A 23,021-nucleotide genomic window follows, 5' to 3' on the forward strand; every position below is an offset into this window, starting at 1 on the left:
GGATCCACACATCTGTGTGTCTCACTGTCAGTGTGGTGTTTGATTTTCTGGTGGCCATGGAACTCTCCATTGTAAAGAAAAACATCTTTTCTCAGCAAGTAGTTAAGTATTCTGTGTACAATTCTTTGACACTATAGGAATGCCCAATTCCTTATACCCTTTCAACTAATGGTTTTAGCATCTATTGATGATCTTTGTGTGAATCAGCTATTTCACTACAGGCTGCAAATGCTGATTAAACACACACCCACATACACACACACAGTTAGATTTTTTTTTTTTTTTAAGCCAGGGTCTTCCTCTGTCGCCCAGGCTGGAGTGCAGTGGTACCCTCTCAGCTCACTGCATCCTCCACCTCCTGGACTCCAGCGATCCTTCTGTCTCAGCCCCCCAAGTAGCTGGGACTACAGATGCGAGCCCAGCTAATTTTTGTATTTTTTGGACGTAGTTTCACCATGTTAACCAGGCTGGTCTTGAACTACTGAGCTCAAACAGTCCACCCGCCTCAGCCTCCCAAAGTGCTAGGATTACAGGTGTGAGCCACCATGCCCGGTCTGGATTTTTCATTCCAAATACATTATTTGGAGTTATTATGAAATTACATAGCACTATTATGTAAAGCAGAGCTTTCCCTCATCAGCTGAGACTATTTGGTTACTCTAAATTACCATTCCTGTTATCAATAGATCATCTTGAGTGTGTGTCTGTGAACTGTTTATTTGATTTTCTAGGATAGAAATGAGGAAATTCCTGTATGTTAGCCTTAGCCTAACCATTGATAAAGAGTAACAACGAGCTGGTTGTGTTGGCTAATGACTGTAATCCCAGCCCTTGGGGAAGCTGAGGTAGAAGATTCGCTGACTATGCTGGGCAACATAGTGAGACCCCATCTCCTCACAATATAAATAAAATTAGCTGGGTGTAGTGATGCACGCCTGTAGTCTCAGCTACTTGGGAGGCTGAGGTAGGAGAGTCACCTGAGCCCGGGAAGCCGAGGCTGTAGTGAGCTGAGATCACACTACTGCACTCCAGCCTGAGTGACAGAAATAATTTTTTAAAAAAATAAAATAAAAATTTTAATATTTTTTTAAAAGAGTAACAATGAAAACATCACCAGGTATTTCTTATTCATAAAAACACTGAGAATTTCTAAACTGTCTTCCCATTTTTTCTTATTCTCATTCTGAATCTATGTTACAATATTTCCTTTTAAATTGAAAACATACTTCCAGGGAGCATATCTGAATCCTAAATCACAGCAACCAGATTTCTTTAAGGAGTGTGTCTTTGCCTCTCCTATTGTTTGTCTAACCCTGAGCTGAGAATCCATAGTCCAGGGGTGCCTTACTGACAGTAACAATGACCTATTTCTTTTTTGCATTTGCTTTGTTCTTCTATCAGTCTCACCCTGTTGACATACATCTCACATCAGAGACTCAGCCACCTCCTCCCTTGCACAATCATTCCCCCTCTCAAGGCACATTTATATTCAAGGCACAGGGTCAAGGAAAAGAAAAAACCGCGCTTCACAGCAGAACTTTGCCTAGCACTCCAATTGAGGATGTGCTCATCTTTGCTTCAGATGGTTTCTTCCTTGTTCATACTCAGCAATAATATGCAGCCAGCAGGCAGCAAGAATGATGCTGTTTTTCTTGATTGGTAAGCACCCACACCACACCAGTTGTTTAATATTTTTAATATCACCCCTGCATATAAGCCACAAAAATATGTTATCCTTCATACCCAAGGATGTTCCAACAGAAGGCTGTCTGTGCTACTAAGGTTGAAATAAAAACACTGTATTAGTCCATTCTCACAATGCTATGAAGAAATATTTGGGACTGGGTAATTTATAAAGGAATGGGGTTTAATTGACTCACAGTTCCACATGACTGGAGAGGCCTCAAGAAACTGACAATCATGGTGGAAGGCAAAGGAGAGAAGCAGGCATCTTCTTTACAGGGTGGCAGGACAGAGTGAGCACTTATAAAACCATCAAGGTGCAGTGAGATCTCATGACAACAGCATGAGGGAAACCGCCCCCATGATTCAATTATCTCCACCTGGTTCCACCCTTGACAGGTGGGGATTATGAGGATTATAATTGAAGATGAATTTTGGGTGGGGACCAGCCAAACCATATTACACTTCATTGTTGATGAACTTTAACTAAGACTGCACTTAAATTTGGGGAGAAACAGAATCACTTCTGCTCCCTCCTACTAAACACCACTGAAAGAGTTTTTGAATGGCATAAACGCACAAAAGCAAACAGAATTGGAGAACTGATTGAAGCAAAGATTGAAGCAAAGATATGAAAGCTGGGAAGCATAATGATGAGTAAAAGAAACTTAGTAGAACTGAGAAGCTGCTTTCTAAATCAGCAGTTAAGGATGTCAACAAATAATCTGAGTCACAGAAACCCCAAGAGATTTGGCATTATCTTCTACCTTTAGAGGTGAGGGTGAGGGTGGGTTGAAAATAGGGGGTTTGACTGCCAATTTGTATATAAAAAAAAAGTTAGATCACAGATTTTCTCCCCCTCCAATAGTAGTGGAACTGCCTCTCCCATACCTTGGCAGAGGGTAAAATGGAGGGTCTCCAAGCTGGGAAACACCAGGCTCAGTTGAAAACAGTGTACTGTATTGAAACAAGGAGATACTGACTATCCCTAGACTATTAGCAGCCAAACTTTTGCCCTCCAGGCAGGAGATTGCAAAAATCATCACTTGGCAATCTGACCAGCCAAAGAGAAAGACCCTAAGGATACTGATATTGGGAGTTCCCCAACACAATAACCCAGTCAAATCTCAGTACATGGAGCCCACAGTTGGCAAACCTTTCCCATGTGCACAGAGCTTCCTGTGGGTTTTGTTAATGTGCCCCTCTCATAAACATTAGGCAGCCAAGAAGACCTACATCTGTGGAACTCCTCTAACTTGAAGCCAGAACCCAACACAAATAAATGGGGAAAAATTAAAAGAATCTTGGAGAAAACAGAATTCTTCAGGGAAATGAAACTTCAAAAGTTAGTATTCTCAGAGAGATGTAAGAAAATATTGCCATGAAACAAGAAGAGTGTCTTAGTCCATTTTGAACTGCTATAACAAAATACCTGAAACTGGGTAATTTATAAAGAACAGAAGTTTCATAATTTGTCATTTTGGAGGGTGGGAGACCAAGATCCAGGCACCAGCAGGTTTGGTGTCTGGTGAGAGCTTGGTCTCTGCTTCCAAGATGGCACATCCTCAACAGGGGGAAACAATTTGTCTTCACATGATGGCAAGTGGAAGGCAAAAAAGAGACCAAACTGCCTCCATTGTGCCTTTTTATAATGGCATTATTCTGCTCATGACGATGGAGCCCTGGTGACCTAAACACTTCCTATAGGGCTCTATACCACCCGACCCTGTTGCATTGGGGATTAGGTTTCCAACACGTGAATTTTGAGGAACACATTCAGACTACAGCAAAAAGGATGCCATTTAAAAAGAACAGAGAAAAACAACAAAATGCAGTAACTTGAGAATACAAAATATGATAGAAGAAATTAAAAACACAATGGAAAGTTGAGAAGCTAAAGCTGGAGAAATCTCTCACAGAGTAGGACAAGAAAGACACACAAGGCCAGGCATGGTGGCCCATGCGTGTAATTCCAACACGTTGGGAGGCCAAGGTGGGAGGATCACTTGAGCCCAGGAATTCGAAACCAGCCTGGGCAACACAGTGAGATCCCATCTCTACAAAAGAATTAGCCAGGCATATGCCTGTAGTCCCAGCTACTTGCGAGGTGGGAGGATCACTTGACCCCAAGAAGTTGAGGCTGCAGGGAGCTGTGGTCATGCCACTGCACTCCAATCTTGGTGACAGAGCCAGGCCCTGTCTCAATTAAAAAAAAAAAAAGGACACACACACACAAACACACACATAAATACACACACACACAAAGAAATTCAAAATGAGAGACGGTTTTTTAAATGAGAACATTATTAGAGGAGAGCCAACAGACAATAGGTGATCAAAAAAAACAAAAGGGGGATGCAGAGAAAACAGAAGGGAAAATATGAAAGAAAGAATTCAAGAAAACTTTCCAGATTCTAGGAAATAATTTCTTGTATGTGAAATATTAATAAAAGCAAATGCTTAACTAGTACTTAACTAAGTGGCAGGCAATGTCTCAAGCATTTTACAGACATTAATTCATTTAATTCTCACAACCCTGTGAGGGTTTAACTCAGTGAGTCCCTGAACCTGTGCCTCAATTAACTGCTAGTGGACTCCCAAGTAAGATCGTGGTGAAATTTCAGAATGTGGAGAACAAAGAAAGCATCATAAAAGCCTCCAGAGAGAAAAAGACAGATTATGTACAATGGATCAATAAGACTTCTCAACAGCAATGTGAGACATTAAAAGAAAATAGAACACTGCCTTCAGAATTCAGATGAGAAATAATTTCTAGCATAGAAACCTATCTCTTGATGAGGACATCAATTAAGTTGGGGGATAGAATAAAGATATTTTCAACATGCAAGGCCTAAAAAATAATTACCTCTTATGTACCCTTTATCAGGAAAACGTTGGAGGATTCTCTCCAAAGGAGGAGAGTAAACCAAACCAAAGGACTATAAGGGATTCAAGAAAAAGAGGCTGTGATGCAGAGAGCGAAGGACCCTCCAGGAGGACGATGGGGAATCCCAGGGTTTCCTCTATAAACTGGGTGCAGGACAAGCAGGTCAGCCTGGAGCTGATAAGAAGGATCTTACCAGCCTTCTCTCCAAGGAGATGAAACTCATAGAATGCCTGGCATGTCTCAATGTATCAAGAGTCCATCTAGACAGTTAACAGAGTTGTGACTGAATTATGGGAGAAAAAGGTGAAGTGATGGGGGAGAAAAGAAAAAAGGAGAAAAGGGAGATTTTTTTTTTTTTTTTTTTTTTGAGATGCAGTCTCACTCTGTCACCCAGCCTGGAGTGCAATGGCATGATCTCGGCTCACTGCAACCTCTACCTCCCAGGTTCAAGCAATTCTCCCACCTCGGCCTCCTGAGTAGCTGGGATTACAGGCATGTGCCACCATGCTGGGCTAATTTTTTGTATTTTTAGTAGAAACGGGATTTCGCCATGTTGGCCAGGCTGGTCTCAAACTCCAGACCTCAGATGATCCGCCCACCTCAGCCTCCCAATGTACTGGGATTACAGGCGTGATCCACTGCACTCGGCCAGGAGATCTTTTAACAGGGAAGCTAAATCATTACATTTATACCTTAGGAATTCAGTGCCGTTCAGCAGTATTTACCGCCTGCCATGTGTATTGTCACTGCTATGCCTCCAATATACAGAAACAAACAAGACACCTTCTTCCTTATATGTAACTAAAGGCAGTAATATGGAGGATTGGGCCATGGCCTGTGGGATCATTGATCCTGTGAATTTCAAAGACAAAATAAGAGGTGATATCAGACCGAAAACCCCAAGGGAAGAGAAAATAAGCCCCTACAAATGGCAGAGCACGGGGTGATGAGTAGTTGCTATATTTTCTTCGAAGGCCTTTACTTTGGATCTGCTCGCTTCTGAAAGACAAGCTGCTAAAGAAGAAAGATTCTTTCATGGGGCTCCTTCCTGCTGTCCCCATCCCATCCAGAGTGACTTCCTGTCTAAAGGAAGTCCAGAACCCTTCAGAATGCCCTAGGAAAATGGAGTCATGTAGATGGTGTGGAAAACAATCCCTCACTACAAATGTCTGTATTGATCAGCTAATGCCTTAAAGCAAGAGATTTACCTCAAAACTGCTTGTGGGCGCAAAATAAGTGCAACTCTGTGACAGCCAGGCCTGATGAATGTACTTTTCATGACATCAATAATCATATAATCATACAAGGGAGGAAACGAAGGACAAATGGAATGTACCCAGGAATCATTCTTTATGCCAATATATTTATATAAAAAAATATAACCTGTGGCAACCAGAAAGCACTCCCCTTAGCTCCTGCACTTTGAATTTTGAACCGAGTTACTCTGTTTTAATGTCTCCTTTCTTTTGTTTTTCTGGTACTTCTATCACCTCAAAGGTCAAAACCACCAGCAAGTGTGAAGTGCAGCGAAGACTCACAGACCTCAGAGTCTGGTCCACTGGACCCAGGCCCACTGCTGGATAAAAGGTGCAGCACCCACTGGCCACTTCCATGGTTTACATCGGGCTCCAAGGCCTTGTGCCCGATCACCTGAGCACCTGTGCCAACCCTCAGGTACCTACCTAAGTCCCTTGTCCTATCTCCTCTGTTAAACCAGGGTTCCGGGGACAGAGATCATTCCACATTTTACAGAATGTGAAAGCACCATAATTCTAGTTTATTCCTTCACTAGTTAAAATGTATTAAGTTGGCCGGGCGCGGTGGCTCAAGCCTGTAATCCCAGCACTTTGGGAGGCCGAGACAGGCGGATCACGAGGTCAGGAGATCGAGACCATCCTGACTAACACGGTGAAACTCCGTCTCTACTAAAAAATACAAAAAAATTAGCCGGGCGAGGTGGTGGGCGCCTGTAGTCCCAGCTACTCGGGAGGCTGAGGCAGGAGAATGGCGTAAACCCGGGAGGCGGAGCTTGCAGTGAGCTGAGATCCGGCCACAGCGCTCCAGCCTGGGCGACAGAGCGAGACTCCGTCTCAAAAAAAAAAAAAAAAAAAATGTATTAAGTTTAAATTATCAGCATGATAAGAGAAACCAACCTTCAGTTTTAAAAGTGAAGTATTTGCAGTATGTCTATGTAACACCATGAAGTGAGTGGTCAGGGCAACTCTGGAAATTAATGTTTATTAACATTCTGTGGTTGATAACAGGGAACCAATGACTAAGCATTGAAGGGTACTTTGTCTTCCACAGTGAGCCCAGCATCAGCTGTCCCCAGCCTACAATTCCCACTTGGGCCAAACTGGTCTGCTTGCCATTCTCAGAATCTACTTTTTGCCATCCTGGTTCTGAGTTTCTACTCAGGCCATTTTCCTTATGTGGAATTTTCACTTTGTCTATCAAAAGTTGAGTCATGTTTATAGACCCAGATCAAGTACTCTCTACCTCATAAAGGCTTTTAAAACTATATGTCATCAGAAATTGCCTCTTTCCCTTGTATATTTTTATTCTACTTATTATTGTCTGTACCAGTTACACAGTGCTGGCTGTATCTCCATCTCATAGTTATTTATTTTTTATCCCATTGATTGTTCAATCAGACTGCCAGTTTCCAGAGGCCGAAGATTATGGGCCATATGACGTGGCCCATAATCATGCAGAATAAATACCCAACAGGTGCTCAAGAAATAATATTTCTGGCTGGGCACGGTGACCCATGCCTGTAATCCCAGCACTTTGGGAGGCTGAGGTGGGCAGATCACCTGAGGTCAGGAGTTTGACACCAGCCTAGCTAACATGGTGAAACCCTGTCTCTACTGATAATACAAAACTGAGCCAGGTATGGTAGTGGGCAACTGTAATCCCAGCTACTCAGGAGGCTGAGGCAGGAAAATTGCTTGAACCTGGAAGGCGAAAGTTGCAGTGAGCCAAGATCGTGCCACTGTACTCCAACCTGGGGGACAGAACGATACTCTGTCTCACAAAAAAAAAAAAGAAAGAAAGAAATACTACTTCAGCTGGGCATGGTGGCTCACGCCTGTAATCCCAGCACTTTGGGAGGCTGAGGCAAGTGAATCATTTGAGTCCAGGAGTTTGAGACTAGCCTTGGCAACATGGTGAAAACCCAGCTCTACCAAAAATACAAAAATTAGCCAGTCTTATAACCTAGTCTCAGAATAAATAGATATTTTTTAAAAAGAAATACTACTTGGACACATGAGTAACCTTTAGGTGCAGGGCTACTGACTTCATGTTAAATGGCCTGCTTCCTTAACATCCAGGAATTATTTATGAAGGTGAATCTGCTTTGTTGAAAATTTTAGCATTTTATAATCATCATTAGTTCTAATCAATAGAGAAAAGCTGCATCAACTTGGGCAATGGAAATAAGATGTTATATTTTAATATTTAGTGAAAATAATGGAAACAATGAGTTTAGGGGATGATTCATTGAACCCACATGGCTAGGCAGTACTTTTGAAAATCAGCTGACAGATGTGGACTCCAGAGACCCCACTTCTCATTCTGAGCAGTGAGTTCAGAAGCATGAGGCTGGAGGATCCTGCAGGAGACTCTGCAGCTATCAGTTCAGTTTATGTCCTACTGATGTTTGGGTTGAGAGCATCATTTCTTTATAATGAAGAATGAAAATTACTTCTAATTGCTACAATATCAACAAAGAAGATATATTCCTCAATTACTCTTGCTAGAAAATATATTACCAAAATTGAGAGGAAAAAAATGGGAAGGCTGGCTCTGTTTCCAGCAAAAAGATAAACTAGCTTCTCTTGTTATACAGTCCCTTAAAAAGCTCAATTAATTATAGGAAATATCTTTTGAATGCACAATTGAGCCCTCAAGGAGACAGGGCCAAAATTCTCAAGGGCCAAAAATAAAGAGGAAGCTGAAAATGAAAGCTGGGCAGTTGAAGCTATGGCCGATTAGGGGTGTTTGTCTCTTGGTTATGAAGGTTTGAGTTTTAAAGGCTACATGTGGAATGGCATAGAAGGTCCTGGACCCATTCAAGATGGGAGGTGGTGTCAAGGCCCACCACATAAAGACTCAGTATTGCTGAAGGGTGCATGCCTACTGTGAAAGGGTTGGTTAGGAAATCTTCCCACTAGCAATGAAAGACACTAAGGAAATTTGTCTGCCTTGCACTTTGGGGTGGCAGAAAGTGTTCACTGGTAAGTTAGGACCACAGATCTCCTCTTATTGGCATGGTCCAAAAAATTCTGAACAGAGAAATTAGCTAAAAGTGGCATAAAGACTGACACAGTAAAACAAACATTCTCTGGAGGAACCCATGCAAGAATCCCACAGAGAACACTTCATTAATGTAAGCTCACAATCTGAAGTTACAGAACACTAGCCGGGCGTGGTGGTGCACATCGGTGGTCCCTGAGGTGGGAGGATCGCTTGAGCCTGGGAGGCAGAGGTTGCAGTGAGCTGAGACTGTGTCACTGCACTCCAGCCTAGAGTTAGACGGCCTCTCAACAATGAATGAGACCCCCTCTCAAAAATGAATGAACAAATTAATTAATATAAAATTACAAAACACATAACAAACCATCATAAATGAGAGCTGGCACAAAAAAAAAAAAAAAAACTAACAACAGAAATAGACTCCACTGACAGAGTGTAAAATAAATTATGTTTATGAACAAAAATATGAACAAGACTTTCCCTTTGGCCAAGACGAAGTAGCCCATTCTTCTCTAGTTCACCTTCTTACAACTAAAAATCCCCGGATATAATACAAGAAAGAAACATGGAGAGACCTTGAATGGTGGAAAGATGAGGACTGGCTAGCTAGGGGCCCTGGGACTTGAGGAATGGCGTGGCAGTGAGTTCTCTGGGTTTTCTCTTTACTTCCCATATACCCCAATAGAATGCAGGAGAAGCCTGCAATTCAGAACTGCTAACATACACAGATTCAAACACCCTACGACAAGCCTGTTCTCACTAGCGAAAGGACTGAGGAGAGGTGGTCTACCAGAACAGAAAACCTTTTTGATAATACCTGCCCTACTCCAGCTAAACACTGGAGGAATAACTGCCCCCCCAACCTTAGAGTGTCCATGGGACCCAGCAGGGCACTGAGTCATGGTAGTGGGAAAAGGTGTGGTTCAACAGGCTGGTACCAGATTAAAAATACTCGAGAAAAAGAAAAGTCAAATAAATTATGGTACACACATACAATGGAGTTTTATATGGGATTAGGCAGATTTTCCAAGTTGTCCACAATAGATTAAATGAAGGAAAGAAAACAGGCCATAGAACAAATATGACTTGTATCTACAGGACAACACATTTTTGTTGCTCCGTGTATGTGTTCTACACACACACACGTAAAAGAGTCTGGAGAGACTTACATCATTTTCCAGGGTATAGTTACAGGGGACTATTTACTTTTTTAAACTTTTATTTGAGGTTCGGGGTACATGTACAGGTTTGTTATATGGGTAAACTTATGTCACGGAGGTTTGTTGTACAGATTATTTCATCACTCAGGTACAAAGCCCAGTACCCAATAGCTATTATTTTCTGCTCCTCTCCCACCTCCCACCCTCCACCCTCAGGTAGGCCTCAGTGTGTGTTGTTCCCCTCCTTATGTCCATGAGTTCTCATCATTTAGCTCTCACTTACAAGTGAGAACATAAGGTATTTAGTTTTCTGTTCCTGTGTTAGTTTGCTATGGATGATGGCCTTCAGTTTCATCCATGTTCCTGCAAAAGACGTGATCTCGTTCTTTTTATGGCTGCATAGTATTCCATGGTGTATATGTACCACATTTTCTTTATCCAGTCTATCATTGATGGGCATGTAGGTTGACTCCATGTCTTTGCTATTGTGAAGACTATTCGCTTTCAAACAATAATAAAGCATATAAATTATGATTTTTATAATAAACAAGTATTACTTTTCTAAACAACCAAAAGAGTAAAAACTGTTTTTCTCTTGGGAACAAAAAAAATTACTAGAGAAGGATATGGAAGCAAAAGATGATAAATAACTAAACCACTTTCCCCAGAAGGGTAGATACAAAGATGGTAATACTTGAGTCATAGTGGTGAAATCAGAAGTATTTTTTTCTAGTTCTCAGATTTTCTATAAAATGGTTATAATAATTTTATAATGCTTTAAATTTGGTTTGAAATGTATGATTCACATGTCAACTTACACCCTGTTAAGAAGAAAAGGTAATGCCAGAATAACCAGGTAGAAAGTTGTTTTTGTCTGCTGAGATCAAACAAACAGTAAGGTGTGAATGAAGTAAGAGCAAGGTTACTGCTTAGTAACCTCCTGCTAGTCATCATGTGCCTGCCCCACTAGACCTACCAAATCCCGCACAGTGTACTTCTTTCCTGGTCATATGGGTTTCACCCGTAAAACACACATGGAAGATCATGGGCTTGATATTATTGCATGGGATAGTGAAGTTTTATACATAAGTAATTCCAAGCAAAATGATTTGACCACTAGTAGGCACAAAAATACTATTAAAGATGAAAAGCAGGCCGGGCGCAGTGGCTCACGCCTGTAGTCCCAGCACTTTGGGAGGCTGAGGCGGGTGGATCACGAGGTCAGGAGTTCAAGACCAGCCTGGCCAAGATGGTGAAACCCTGCCTTTACTAAAAATACAAAAAATTAGCTGGGCATGGTGGTGGGCGCCTATAATCCCAGCTACCTGGGAGGCTGAGGAAAAGAATTGCTTGAATCCGGGAACAAAAAACAAAAAAACCTACAGGCAGGACTGAATGCAATTGCAATGAAAAATGCATTCATCAGATCAGGATGAGGTAATATAAACTAATGTCTTCCAAAAGGTTTTCAGATGGAACACTGGTCTTATGAGATGCTCCTTGAGGAAAGGAGTGGGATCAGATAAGTGTGGAAAGTACTGCTTTATCTTATCTTTCATAGGAGTCACAAAGCACAATAGCATGGTTTTTTGTTTGTTTGTTTGTTTGTTTAAGAGACAGGGTGTTGCAGCTCTGTTGCCCAGGCTGGAGTGCAGTGGTGTGATCATAGATCACTTCAGCCTCAAACTTCTGGGCTCAAGCAATTCTCCTGCCTCAGCCTCTTGAGTGGCTGGCACTACAGGCATACACAACCACGCCTGACTGATTTTTTAACAATTTTTGTTGTAGAAACAAGGTCTTGCTATGTTGTCCATGCTGGCCTCAAGCAATCCTCCTGCCTCAGTCTCACAAAACACTGGGATTACAAGCATGAGCCACCGTGCCAAGCCTGCAAATAGTATCTTTTATTTATTTATTTATGTTTTGCAATACAAAAAGAGTTGAATAAACACAAGCCTGGCCACGCCACATGGGAAATGGAGTCATTACTCAAATCAATCTCCCCCAAATTTTGGAGGCTAGGCTTTTCCAAGGATAGTTTGGTGGGCAAGTGAATGGGAGTATGGAAAGTGGTCCTCTTCTGGGGGTGGCCACAGGACTGGTTGGTGGGTTCAGGTGGAGCCATGCGTCATCAGAAATGCAAAAACTTTAAAAGACACCTCTAAAGGCCAACCTTAGTTAGGTTCTACAATAGTGATGTTATCTGCAAGAGTAACTGGGGAAGTTGCAGATTTTGTGACCTCCAGAATAATGGCTGGTAACAACTTAACCGACTTCAGACTTTTCTCATCCTCCTAACCTGGTGGTCTTCCATTAGCTTTAGGAAGGCCATATAGTTTTCAAAAAGGGTTATGATCATTGAAACTATAAATGAAATGTCTCCCAAATTTAGCTTGGCTTGAGCCCAGGAATGATTAAAGGCAAGATGGAGGTTAGATCAGATCTCTTTCACTGCCATAATCTTCTCACTGTTATATAATTTTTGCAAAAGTGGTTCCAGCAATAAAAGTACTATTTCACAAATTTTACAAAAACAAAGGACCATGAGGACATTGCTGGGGACTCTCCATGAGCCAAGGAAGAGTCCCAGGAAATCAAGGGGCTGTAAAGCTTAAGTGCCATTAATTCCAAATTAGTATCACTGCTGGTGATAGCACAGGAGGAAACACAAAGCAAGAACACAGATAGGGAGCTGGGGCCGGGGCTGTAATTCTAAATAGGATGCTGAGTGGATGGCATCAGAGCAGACACCTGAAGGTGACCGACAGAGCCTTGCAGGTATCTGAAGGGGAGCGGGATGGTGGTGGGGGTGCCACTGCATTCCAGATTGTGGACTCAGGTCTAAGTGTGAGTGCAAAAGCCCAGAGGTGGAGCCACAATGGTATTTGTTTGTTTGTTTGTTTTTGTTTTTGTTTTTTTGAGACAGAGTCTTGCTTTGTTGCCCAGGCTGGAGTGCAGTGGTGCAATCTAAACTCACTGCAACCTCCACCTCCCGGGTTCAAGCCATTCTCCTGCTTCAGCCTCCTGAGTAGCTGGGACTACAAGCACGCGCCACCACGCCTGGGTAATTTTTGTATTTTTAGTAGAGGTGGGGTTTCATCATGTTGGCCAGGCAGGTCTTGAACACCTGACCTCAAGTGATCTGCCTACCTCAGCCTCCCAAAGTGCTGAGATTACAGGCATGAGCCACTGCACCTGGCCCACAATCATATTTTAAAGACATTGAGCAATGCTGCCGGGGGAAACCAGTTGAACTATCTTTAACTTGGCATCTCCTGAACATACCAGGCCACTAGATCTCATTTTTTGTACAATGCTTGCTGACCTGTGGCAGACTGCTTTTGGGAAAATGTTGATCTAGTCAAGGCACAATCAAGGCTAGAAGGCAGGGAGGACAGCTTCTCCCTGAAGCCCAGAAATGAATGTGGTTACAATGGAAAGAACAAAGGTTACATCTCCTGATCCCTCCAATCACATGCATGCATTGCTATAGCAATGTCACAGCAGCAGGAGAGGCTTCATGTGGGAAGAAGTAGGTTAACATAGATAACAGAAAGACATCCCTGTTAGCAGTTGCCCCGGCGGGTTTCAAATTTGGCTGAAAAAATAAGTTGAAGTCACCAGGCGACGGCACAGGTGAACCACTGCTGACTGACACCTCTTTTCCTTGCTGATTTTCCCTGCAAGTGAATCAGGACCATTTTATTCCAAATGCAATCATCTCTTAGATCTTAAGTTTTCTTCTAAATGTTAGGGATTTTTAAATCCAGAGCTTGGTATACCAGGTATTTGATTTTTAAGAGAGTTGCTGGAATTTATAGCCTTTTTACAAACAACAAGGAAAACATGAGTTTCAGCATGCTTCATACATTCAGTCTTCACACCTTATTTGTACAAACTCCCAGAGAGTTATATAGGCATTTAAAGATGACATTTGCCTTAATGTGCCTGTTTAGTATTTTGTTTCCTGACTCTTAGGCTTGAGTTTGTGAATACTCAACAATCAAGGCACGTCAAATTAGTCCTAACTGTGTTTACTACATTTCTTACATGGCTATTACTTTAAGCGGTAATATTAAAGCTGCAGCATTTGTTATTCCTCTTCTTGCTTGTTTATACATCAATTGACACACATGAGCTGTTCTTTCTTCTGGTCTTCTCTGTGACTAGACTAGGGAAGGTGCTGTTTGGAGGAAAAGCGCTGAATAAACAAAGGCTGCACACCTGTCACTGCTGGGAAGGGAGAAAATGATTGCCCCTTTGAGACAGAATCGATGTGTCTAGAGAAAATGGTGGTAAGTTAACCAGCAGTAAAGAATAGCCTAGTGCCCCAGAAGATGCAATAGATGAGAACTGCCACTAACTGTAAGGAATTTCTTTGGGGGTTTTAAGACTGGGTCTTTACATCACTTGGTATGATTTAGTTATTTCCCCTAGAAGGACAGACTGCTTGAATCAGATAAGTCTATTCCCTCATCTAAGACCCTGAAGCCAAGAAAAAGATCTGTCCCAACATTCTTGCTAAAAAATACACTATTTTCTCATAGAAGGACTTCAGCAGTACGTCACACGGGGCTTAAGAAACATCTAAACCCTCTGCTACAGTAACCTGACTTCCAGAAATCTGTTCTAAGGAAACAACCAGAAGTTTAGTCAAAGATTTGTTTGCGAGGAAATTCATTTCAGTGTTATTTCTAACAGAGAAAGTTTGAGATCATCATGTATGTTCAACATGGAAGGAATTATTAACGAAATGATGGTATATTCGTGTGTGAGAATTTGGGTCAGCCATTACAAAATCCAACTTTCAAGGATGATTTAATGACATTGGAAAGTTCTTACTGTCATGTTAAGTAATGAAAGCAGGACACTAGTGGGAATACAAAGTGGTACAACCTCTGCGGGGGAAACTTGGCAGGCTCTACCATACTTTCATGCACATTAGCCCTTTGACCCAGCAAAATCTACTTCAAGGAACCTGCCCCAAAGATACACTAGCAAATACACAAAGTGTGGTCTCCACACTGCTGCTCACTGCAGCATTCTTTTTAATAGCAAAAGAGTAGGATTAACCCAAATGCCTATCATTAGGTGGCTAGTGGGATAAATTATTATACACACAAAATGGAGCCCTGCGCAGCTATAAAGAGAGCAAGGAAGAACTTTATGTACTTATTTGGAAAGATTGGCAGGATATTTTGTTAAGATAAAATCGAGACAAAGAAAAATTTATGTAATAAGCTATGCTTTGTGTAAGAAAACCAAGTTCAGTTATTTTATGTTTTTTTGTTTTTTGTTTTTTTAAAAAAAAAAAACCTTGTGAGTTTAGCTGTGGAATATGTGTCAGCTTGTCTCTATGTGATGTTTATCAAATCCTTAGATGAGTCCAGTGGTCCTCAATTGGGGGTGATTTTGCCTACAAGGAAACATATGGCAATGTCTAAAGACATATTTTGGTTGTCACAACTGCTGGGGAGGAGATGCTCCTGGCATCTAGTGGATAGGGGGCCAGAGATGCCGCTAAACATCATCAATGCACAGGAGAGTCCCACCACAAAGAATTATCTGGCCTGAAAACGTCAGTAGCGCTGAGGTTGAGAAATCCCACATTAGCTCTTTCATCTTAGTTAGGCCAGGTCAGTACCGTTTTCTATGTCAGAATGTCACTGTCAAGATAGTATTGGTGCTATTACTGAGAAACTCTGATATATACACATATGCAGTATTTGTACATATTGGGATAAAGTGAATATTAATTATATTAATGCTAAAAACTGAGATTCTCACAATTAGAGAAAAGATACAAATATAAAATCAAATATATTAATCCTAAATTTGAATGGGAAATACTAACATGGACTCATTATTTGCCTCTTGTTAAGGATATGTATTTCCTAGCTCTGTATCAAAAGGCCTAATTGTGAGACTGTGGTCTCTGAATATTAATATCATTTCCCACTAAAGGCACCAGGGCTTCACGAATAAATCGCTGATTCCAGAAGCAAAATGTACAAAATGGACCTGAGTCATCCTGCACAAATAAGAAAGAAACTTGGCCTTGACCACGCCTAACAGTAGGAGAAGACTAAGGAACAGAACCCCCAAGTTGAAGTTCTATTCTTAAATTCCAAGGGTGAAATAAATGTTGGGAGGCAATTGTCCATTTCTGCCATAGCAACATGAGGGAGACACATGAGTCTCTGGATCTGTACTCTCTCATATGGTAGCACCAGCCACATGTGGCTTTTGGGTATTGAAACTCAGTTATTCCAAACTGAGGTGTGATGTAAGTGTAAAATATATGCTGGATTTCTCCAATTTAGTATGAAAAAAGAAACTACGGCTGGGCACGGTGGCTCAAGCCTGTAATCCCAGCACTTTGGGAGGCCGAGACGGGCAGATCACGAGGTCAGGAGATCGAGACCATCCTGGCTAACACGGTGAAACCCCGTCTCTACTAAAAATACAAAAAAAACCCTAGCCGGGCGAGGTGGCGGGCGCTGTAGTCCCAGCTACTCCGGAGGCTGAGGCAGGAGAATGGCGTAAACCCGGGCGGCGGAGCTTGCAGTGAGCTGAGATCCAGCCACTGCACTCCAGCCCAGGCGACAGAGCAAGACTCCGTCTCAAAAAAAAAAAAAAAGAAAAGAAAAAAGAAACTACAATATCACAGTAATTTTTATACTGATATTAAAATAATGTTTTGAAAATACTGTGTTAAGTAAAACATGTTATTAACATTAATTTCACCTATTTCTTTTTACTTTTTAAAAAAAATGTGGCTACTAGAAAACCTAAAAGTACGCATGTGCCTCACAATACATTTCTATTTTATTTCTATTAGACAGTGCCACTGTCGAATAACCAATTACAGGGTCTTCTGAAAGTTCCCAGGCTTGGGAAATGGGACACACATGGGAAGTTTAGCAAGGCAGAGAGAGAAAAAAGGAATAAAAAAGTTCAGAAAGGAAGGAAGAGAGAAAGAAAGTGATGGATAGACAGGAAAAGGGAGGGATAAAGTGATGGAGGGGAGGAGGAAAAGAAAGAACAGGAAGGAAGAAAGGAAGGAAGGAAGGAAAGAAGAAAAGGAAGGAAGGAAGGAGAGAAGGAGGGAAGGAGGAAGGAAGGGCTACAGAATGGGAGAAATTATTTACAAATCATATATCCAATAGAGGGCATGTATCTGGAATATATTTTAAAAGTCTTATAACTCAATAATAAAAAGAAAAATTTTTAAGTGAACAAAGGATTTGAAAAGACAGTTCTCCCAAGAAGATATGCAACTGGCCATTAAGGACATGAAAAGATGCACAGTATCATCTGTCTCAGAGAAATGCAAATCAAAACCATTTCTCATCCACTCAGATGGCTACAATAAAAGAGACATATAATAACAAGTGTTGGCAAGGTTGTGGAGAAATCGAAACCCTCATCCTTTGCTTGTGAAATGTGAATTTGCTTCATGTGAAATGGTGCAACATCTTTGGAAAACAGTTGGGCTGTTCCTCAAATAATCAAGCGTAGAATGGCCGTATGACCCAATAATACTACTCATAGTTATAAGAACAGGCAAATCTACAAGAATATAAAACAGATCAGTGATTGCCTAATGCTGAGGTGGGCATAGGGGAAATGGGATGGTTGCTAACAAGTACAGGGTTTCTTTTTGGGGTAAAGAAAAATGTTCTAAAATGGATTGTGGTGGTAGTTGCACAACCCTAAATATACTCAAAACCATTGAATCGTATACTCTAAATGGGTGAATTGGGTGGTATGTGAGTTATATCTCAATAAAATTTTAGGGGGGAAAAAACAAAACTAATGGGGTTGTACCAAACAAGTCATGAGCTTGTAGTGAAAGAGAGAAAGAAGCTGATGGCTGACTCATTGGTCGCCACTGAAGGTCGCTGTGGCATCAACCCACGACTAAAAAAGAGAAAAAATCCTGCTTTTCTAGTATGAACTACATTTCAGGGTTACCAAATAACCTTACCGGAAGAGAGAAAGTTCTGTTATCCAGAATACTTCCAGCTGTTGATCAGAAGAAATGATAGACTCGTACGCCTGGTGAAATAACTGATTGAGGCAGAGGTCATCAAGGATGCTAACACCATTGATGGGAGCTGTACAGGCAAGGAACCAGGCTGACACACCTGAACCCAGCGATCAATCTTAGCATCACTAAAAGTGGAGCAACAAGACATCACATACGTCTAGGTATAATGCAACGTGATGTGCACAGCATCACCTATGAAGTATGTTTGCCAAAAAATTCTATTGACCCTGAATATAAATAATCTAACCTTTAGTCTAATTACAGGAGTAAGAACAACCCCACTACCATGAGGATACAACGAGCCTAATCCAGAAAGTGTGGACATCCTGCAAGACAATCCCTCTGGCAGGCAATAAGTCAATGGCAAGTAGAGGAAAAGAAAAAAAAATGAGACTGAGGCGGGCGGATGTTCTGATTTGAGGTCAGAAGTTCGAGACTAGCCTGGCCAGCATGGTGAAACCCCATCTCTACTAAAAATACAAAAAAATTAGCTGGGCGTGGTGGTGGGTGCCTGTAGTCCCAGCTACCTAGGAGGCTGAGGCAGGAGAATGGCTTGAACCCGGGAGGCAGAGGTCACAGTGAGCCGAGATCACACCATTGCACTCCAGCCTGGATGACAGAGCAAGACTCCATCTCAAAAAGAAAAAGAAAAAGAAAAAAAAGAGGCAGTCTGTTCTAGATTAAAAGAAACTTAAGGGAATGACCAGTTACAGAGTGCAAACCTTGTTTGGATACCAGTTCAGTAAGTCAATGGTAAAGAGAGTTTTGAAACAAATTGGGAAATCTGAATATAAAGAGTAAAGAATCACCGTTAATTATGTTAGGGTGATAATGACTTTGTAGTAAAAAAAAAAAAAAGTCCTGATTTTTCTTCGACATGTACATTTGAGAAATAACATTATAGTTGAATATGATTTAAGATATTGCAGCAAAGAAGTGGCAGGGGGTGGTGCTGGAATAGATGAAATAAATTGAGCAAGATGGTGTTAGTTATTAAAATGGGGAGATGGGCTCAAGCCTGTAATCCCAGCACTTTGGGAGGCCGAGATGGGCGGATCACGAGGTCAGGAGATCGAGACCATCCTGGCTAACACGGTGAAACCCCGTCTCTACTAAAAAAATACAAAAAATTAGCCGGGCGAGATGGCGGGCGCCTGTAGTCCCAGCTACTCGGGAGGCTGAGGCGAGAGAATGGCGTAAACCCGGGAGGCGGAGCTTGCAGTGAGCTGAGATCCGGCCACTGCACTCCAGCCTGGGCGACAGAGCGAGACTCGGTCTCAACAAAAAAAAAAAAAAAAAAAAAAAAAAATGGGGAGATGGTGGGTTCATTCTGTTTTTTTCCTTTCCTTGGTGTTTTTTGGAATTTTTTATAATAAAATATTTTTTAAATCCTAACAATGCTCAGGATATACAAGTTAGAACATACTGGTTTTAAGGCACATTGTAATGATGCAATCGATGATATAAGGAACATAAGCTCAAAAGCACATGTGTATTTGCCAACTGACACATTGAGAAGCAAATTTTTGGAAAAGCCCTTCTAAGTTTATTCCGTTTTTATTTGTTTTTTGCTTTGCTTCTGGTTTTTTGACCTCTGTGAAGCATTTTATTTAGGCTTAGGAAAATTGAAGCAGCACAATAACTTTCTCAACAAATTCCTAGGTATTCATTGGGGGTAGAAGGTCCTCTATTCTTCCAGAAAATATGTAGGTCTCCCCAGGGCACAGACCTTCTCACATTCATGCCTAAAGACTTACAGTTTTTCTCCCTCCCCCACTGACTCTAATATTCACCCCCAGTGGTTATGATCAACCTTGTTTTAAACCAATGAAGAAAAGAAGATTCCTTCCCTAAAAGTTTCCATGATCACATTTCAATGACGGTTCTCTCTTTGGACTCCACTTTGACATTATTGTATATAGCTCCTATATCTTTAAGTTGTAAAATGCTGATCACCTGAGCAAGTAGAGAAAGTATTCTAGATTCAAGGGGAGGTGGAGCCAGGTTTAAATTATGAGTATATTTAAAATAACAGATTACAAATGAATGTTATGATTTTTTTTTCAATGACTTCTGGTTTGGGAGTCCCAGATAATTAGTATGCACTACAGAAGAGTTTATCTTTTCATCTTTGAATGTAGAGCAAGAGATGGGTGTGAGGGGCATGAGGTCACAAGTCCCAGCTGGGCTACAAGAGTTGTTGATGTTGGTGGATTGCCCTCTCTTGACCTTGGTGCCCCTCTGAGAATGGGAAGAACAGCATTCCCTTTATCTATCTCCTGCTTCGCCTGAAGTTTGAAAGAAATAATGTATGTGAAAACATTCTCAGAACTATAAAGGGCTTATAGTTATTTTTTAAATATATTCTCCAAGTAGATATTGTTTTTCCCTAATCAACATCTCTTATTTCCCAATTCCACATCTAGAATTGTTCTTAAACCACTCTGGGACATGGTTTAAATAAGACTCTGAGAATAGATTATATTTTCCACTAGCGATTATTTACCTTTCTATTTACTGTGCAGCATTAAAGAGAAGATTTTTCCTCCTAACTTAAAAAAGCTTAATTTTAATATTGTAAAATTCAAACATATTATTTGAGTCCTGGAGATTTTAAGCATTTTGTAGTTCTATGCCAAAGTCCTGCTTAATTTAAACATACTATGTAATTTGACTTTAATCTCGAAATGTCCATTTTAAATATTGTTAGTGGTTGCCCTGGCCTGTGTTCCCTCTGTTAAGGCAGATCTTTCATGGTACAGACAGCAAGGATTGGGGACCTGAACATTAAAGCCTTCACATTAATCTTCCAGGGCTGCAGCCAAACAACACGGCTTTGCCTGGAGTGGTCAATATAAAATTTTTATTTGTACTTAGTGACTCCTGAAAATGTATTCAAAATGTACTCTCTTGGTCTCTTACCACGGCAGGTTAGAAGCTGCTAAGACAAACACAAGATCTTCTGAGCGTGCCAGCCCATCCATCTGCACCAGTAACTCTGTCTTCATCCGCAAGCTTCCTTCATGTTCTCCCCTACAGAGAGAGAAGACATGATTCTCCCATGTCAGAGCCTTCGCCCTCATGACAAGAGCAGCATTCACAGCAATGTCCCTGTGACTGTAGAACAGTTTCTGTTCTGATGGCCAGTGGAGCCATTCATACTAGAATTAGAGAAAATGAGCAATTTGCTATTATTTTCACATAGAGCATGATAGAAAGCAAGTAAATGAATATAATGATGGTATTTGAAAGAAAACCAAAGGCAGGCAGTGAGCTGGAGAAAATAACTGAAGGGTCCACAGTCCCATTGGTAGATTAAATGCAGCCCAATTGTGTCTACCTGCAGCATTATTTACCTCTTTAAAAATGACATAATTGAGGCTAATCCCTTTCACTTACATAGCACACAGGAAAGTACTTTCACACCCTCAGCCTCCTGAGTAGCTGGGACCTCAGGCGCAAGACCCCTGCCTGGCTAGGTATAAGTTTTTTTAGTATCTATGCCCCTTAATACTCAACTACCTTTTCCTAAGAGAGAAGACCCTCTCTCAGTATATATATATATGTGTGTGTGTATATATATAGTTTATTGTATATTATAAGCAGAATATATAATTAGCATTTGCCCATATATTTGCTATATGTTTAATTATTCACCCATAACTATAATTCCTTTAACATAATACGATCAAATAAGTCTTCAGAGCACCCATCCTTATTTCCTGACCCTTTGAAGACTCTAATTTTAGAGTCTTTGATCCCAGACAAGGAAATGGAAATTCGGGGCAGAACCTGGAGCACACACAGATGAAGAGTTTTCACATCAGCCCGATGAAGGCTGTGGGAAACTGGGGATAGAGATCAACAAAGCACGTGTAACAAGTGCATAGGGAGACCTGGTCTTTGCAGAGTGACTATGAGGGTCGGCTGGTGCATTCCCATCTGGGTGCCTGTGCAGTTGCCTGCTCCTGTCAGGCCTAGTATAGAAAGCAGAGTGCTCCAGCCTAGGGCTGACAAGCACCAGCTCCAGTTAAGCCATGGAAAATGTCCTGTTGCAATCAATTACATGAATCCCGTAGATTACTTGGGTACATCTTTATGGTTGCTTTTCCCTGCCGGGTAAATGGCTTCCAATGAGTAAAATTTCATAAATTATATTCTACTTATACTTCCAACAAGCTAATTCATTGCGTTTTATTACTATTACTTTTGCCCTGATGATAGACCATTAAAGGTCATTAATAAATGCAGCTGTGTTGAGATTTCCCAGAGATCTGTTTTTTCAAGCCAGGGGTGCCAGATTTAGTAAAAAGCTTCAGTGGAAAATACCTCTGATCAAGACAGAAAGCTGATCTTAAAAACGAATAAACAAAAAGCACAACACTACTCAGGCTTTTGGAAGCACAAACAGAAGGCTTATTACAGTCCGAGAAGTGTTCCTTCCTGCTGAGGACATTCGGTGACACTCAATCTTTAGAGATAATATATGTGACATATTTAAAGTCAGCCCTGCTGAGCCATAACCTGATGACACAGAGAAGTGGTGTTTTCCCAGGCTTCACACACCGTCGAGGACTGCCTCTCGGGAGTGAAGTACAGACGTGGCCCTGCACAGTGGCTGAGTGGGCAAGCCTCATTCCCCAGGGGCAGCCCCTCTGGCTCCAGAGGAGGCCATCACAGTGGCTATTTTCAGCCAGCAGGACTGATATGGCAGCCTGGGATCCTGGGGCTAGAGGATCTTCAGGCCTGAAAACCACTCTGTGGGGAACGGGGGAAGGGAGGATGGCATTTCCTCCGGTTATAAAAACTACTTAAATCAGCTATTCAGTTAACAGGATCTAATTTAAAGACCTTTCCATGTGTCTGCAGAAAATTTGTGGGCTTATTAATAGGCTTATTCTGCTAGTAAATGTCGATGGGCTTCTGACCATCAAACACACTTACAAGAGGGGAGAAGCGATGACAAAAAAAAAAAGCA

General features: G+C 41.4%; 1 protein-coding gene and 1 long non-coding RNA gene across 5 annotated transcripts in view; one reads left to right on the forward strand and one right to left on the reverse strand.

The window, feature by feature from the left end:
• Positions 1–23,018, forward strand: LOC117063936. 2 transcript variants are annotated; one of them, XR_004429172.1, is made up of 3 exons: positions 1–98; positions 6,068–6,244; positions 20,974–23,018. It is a non-coding gene; the product is annotated as an uncharacterized LOC117063936 (long non-coding RNA). The 2 variants fall into 2 exon arrangements; XR_004429171.1 differs by lacking the exon at positions 20,974–23,018 and adding an exon at positions 18,308–18,425.
• The window catches only part of KATNAL2 (katanin catalytic subunit A1 like 2), a 120,571-nt gene that overhangs the window by 4,911 nt on the left and 92,639 nt on the right, over positions 1–23,021 (reverse strand). For all 3 annotated transcript variants that reach the window (XM_033177826.1, XM_033177825.1, XM_033177827.1), the window contains one exon: positions 20,966–21,076. In XM_033177826.1, coding sequence (XP_033033717.1) covers positions 20,966–21,076 — 111 coding nt within the window. The remainder of the gene's footprint in view (positions 1–20,965; positions 21,077–23,021) is intronic.

Source organism: Trachypithecus francoisi, unplaced genomic scaffold (assembly GCF_009764315.1).
Source record: "Trachypithecus francoisi isolate TF-2019V2 unplaced genomic scaffold, Tfra_2.0 Lachesis_group19, whole genome shotgun sequence".
In the NCBI taxonomy this organism is placed as follows: Eukaryota; Metazoa; Chordata; class Mammalia; order Primates; family Cercopithecidae; genus Trachypithecus; species Trachypithecus francoisi.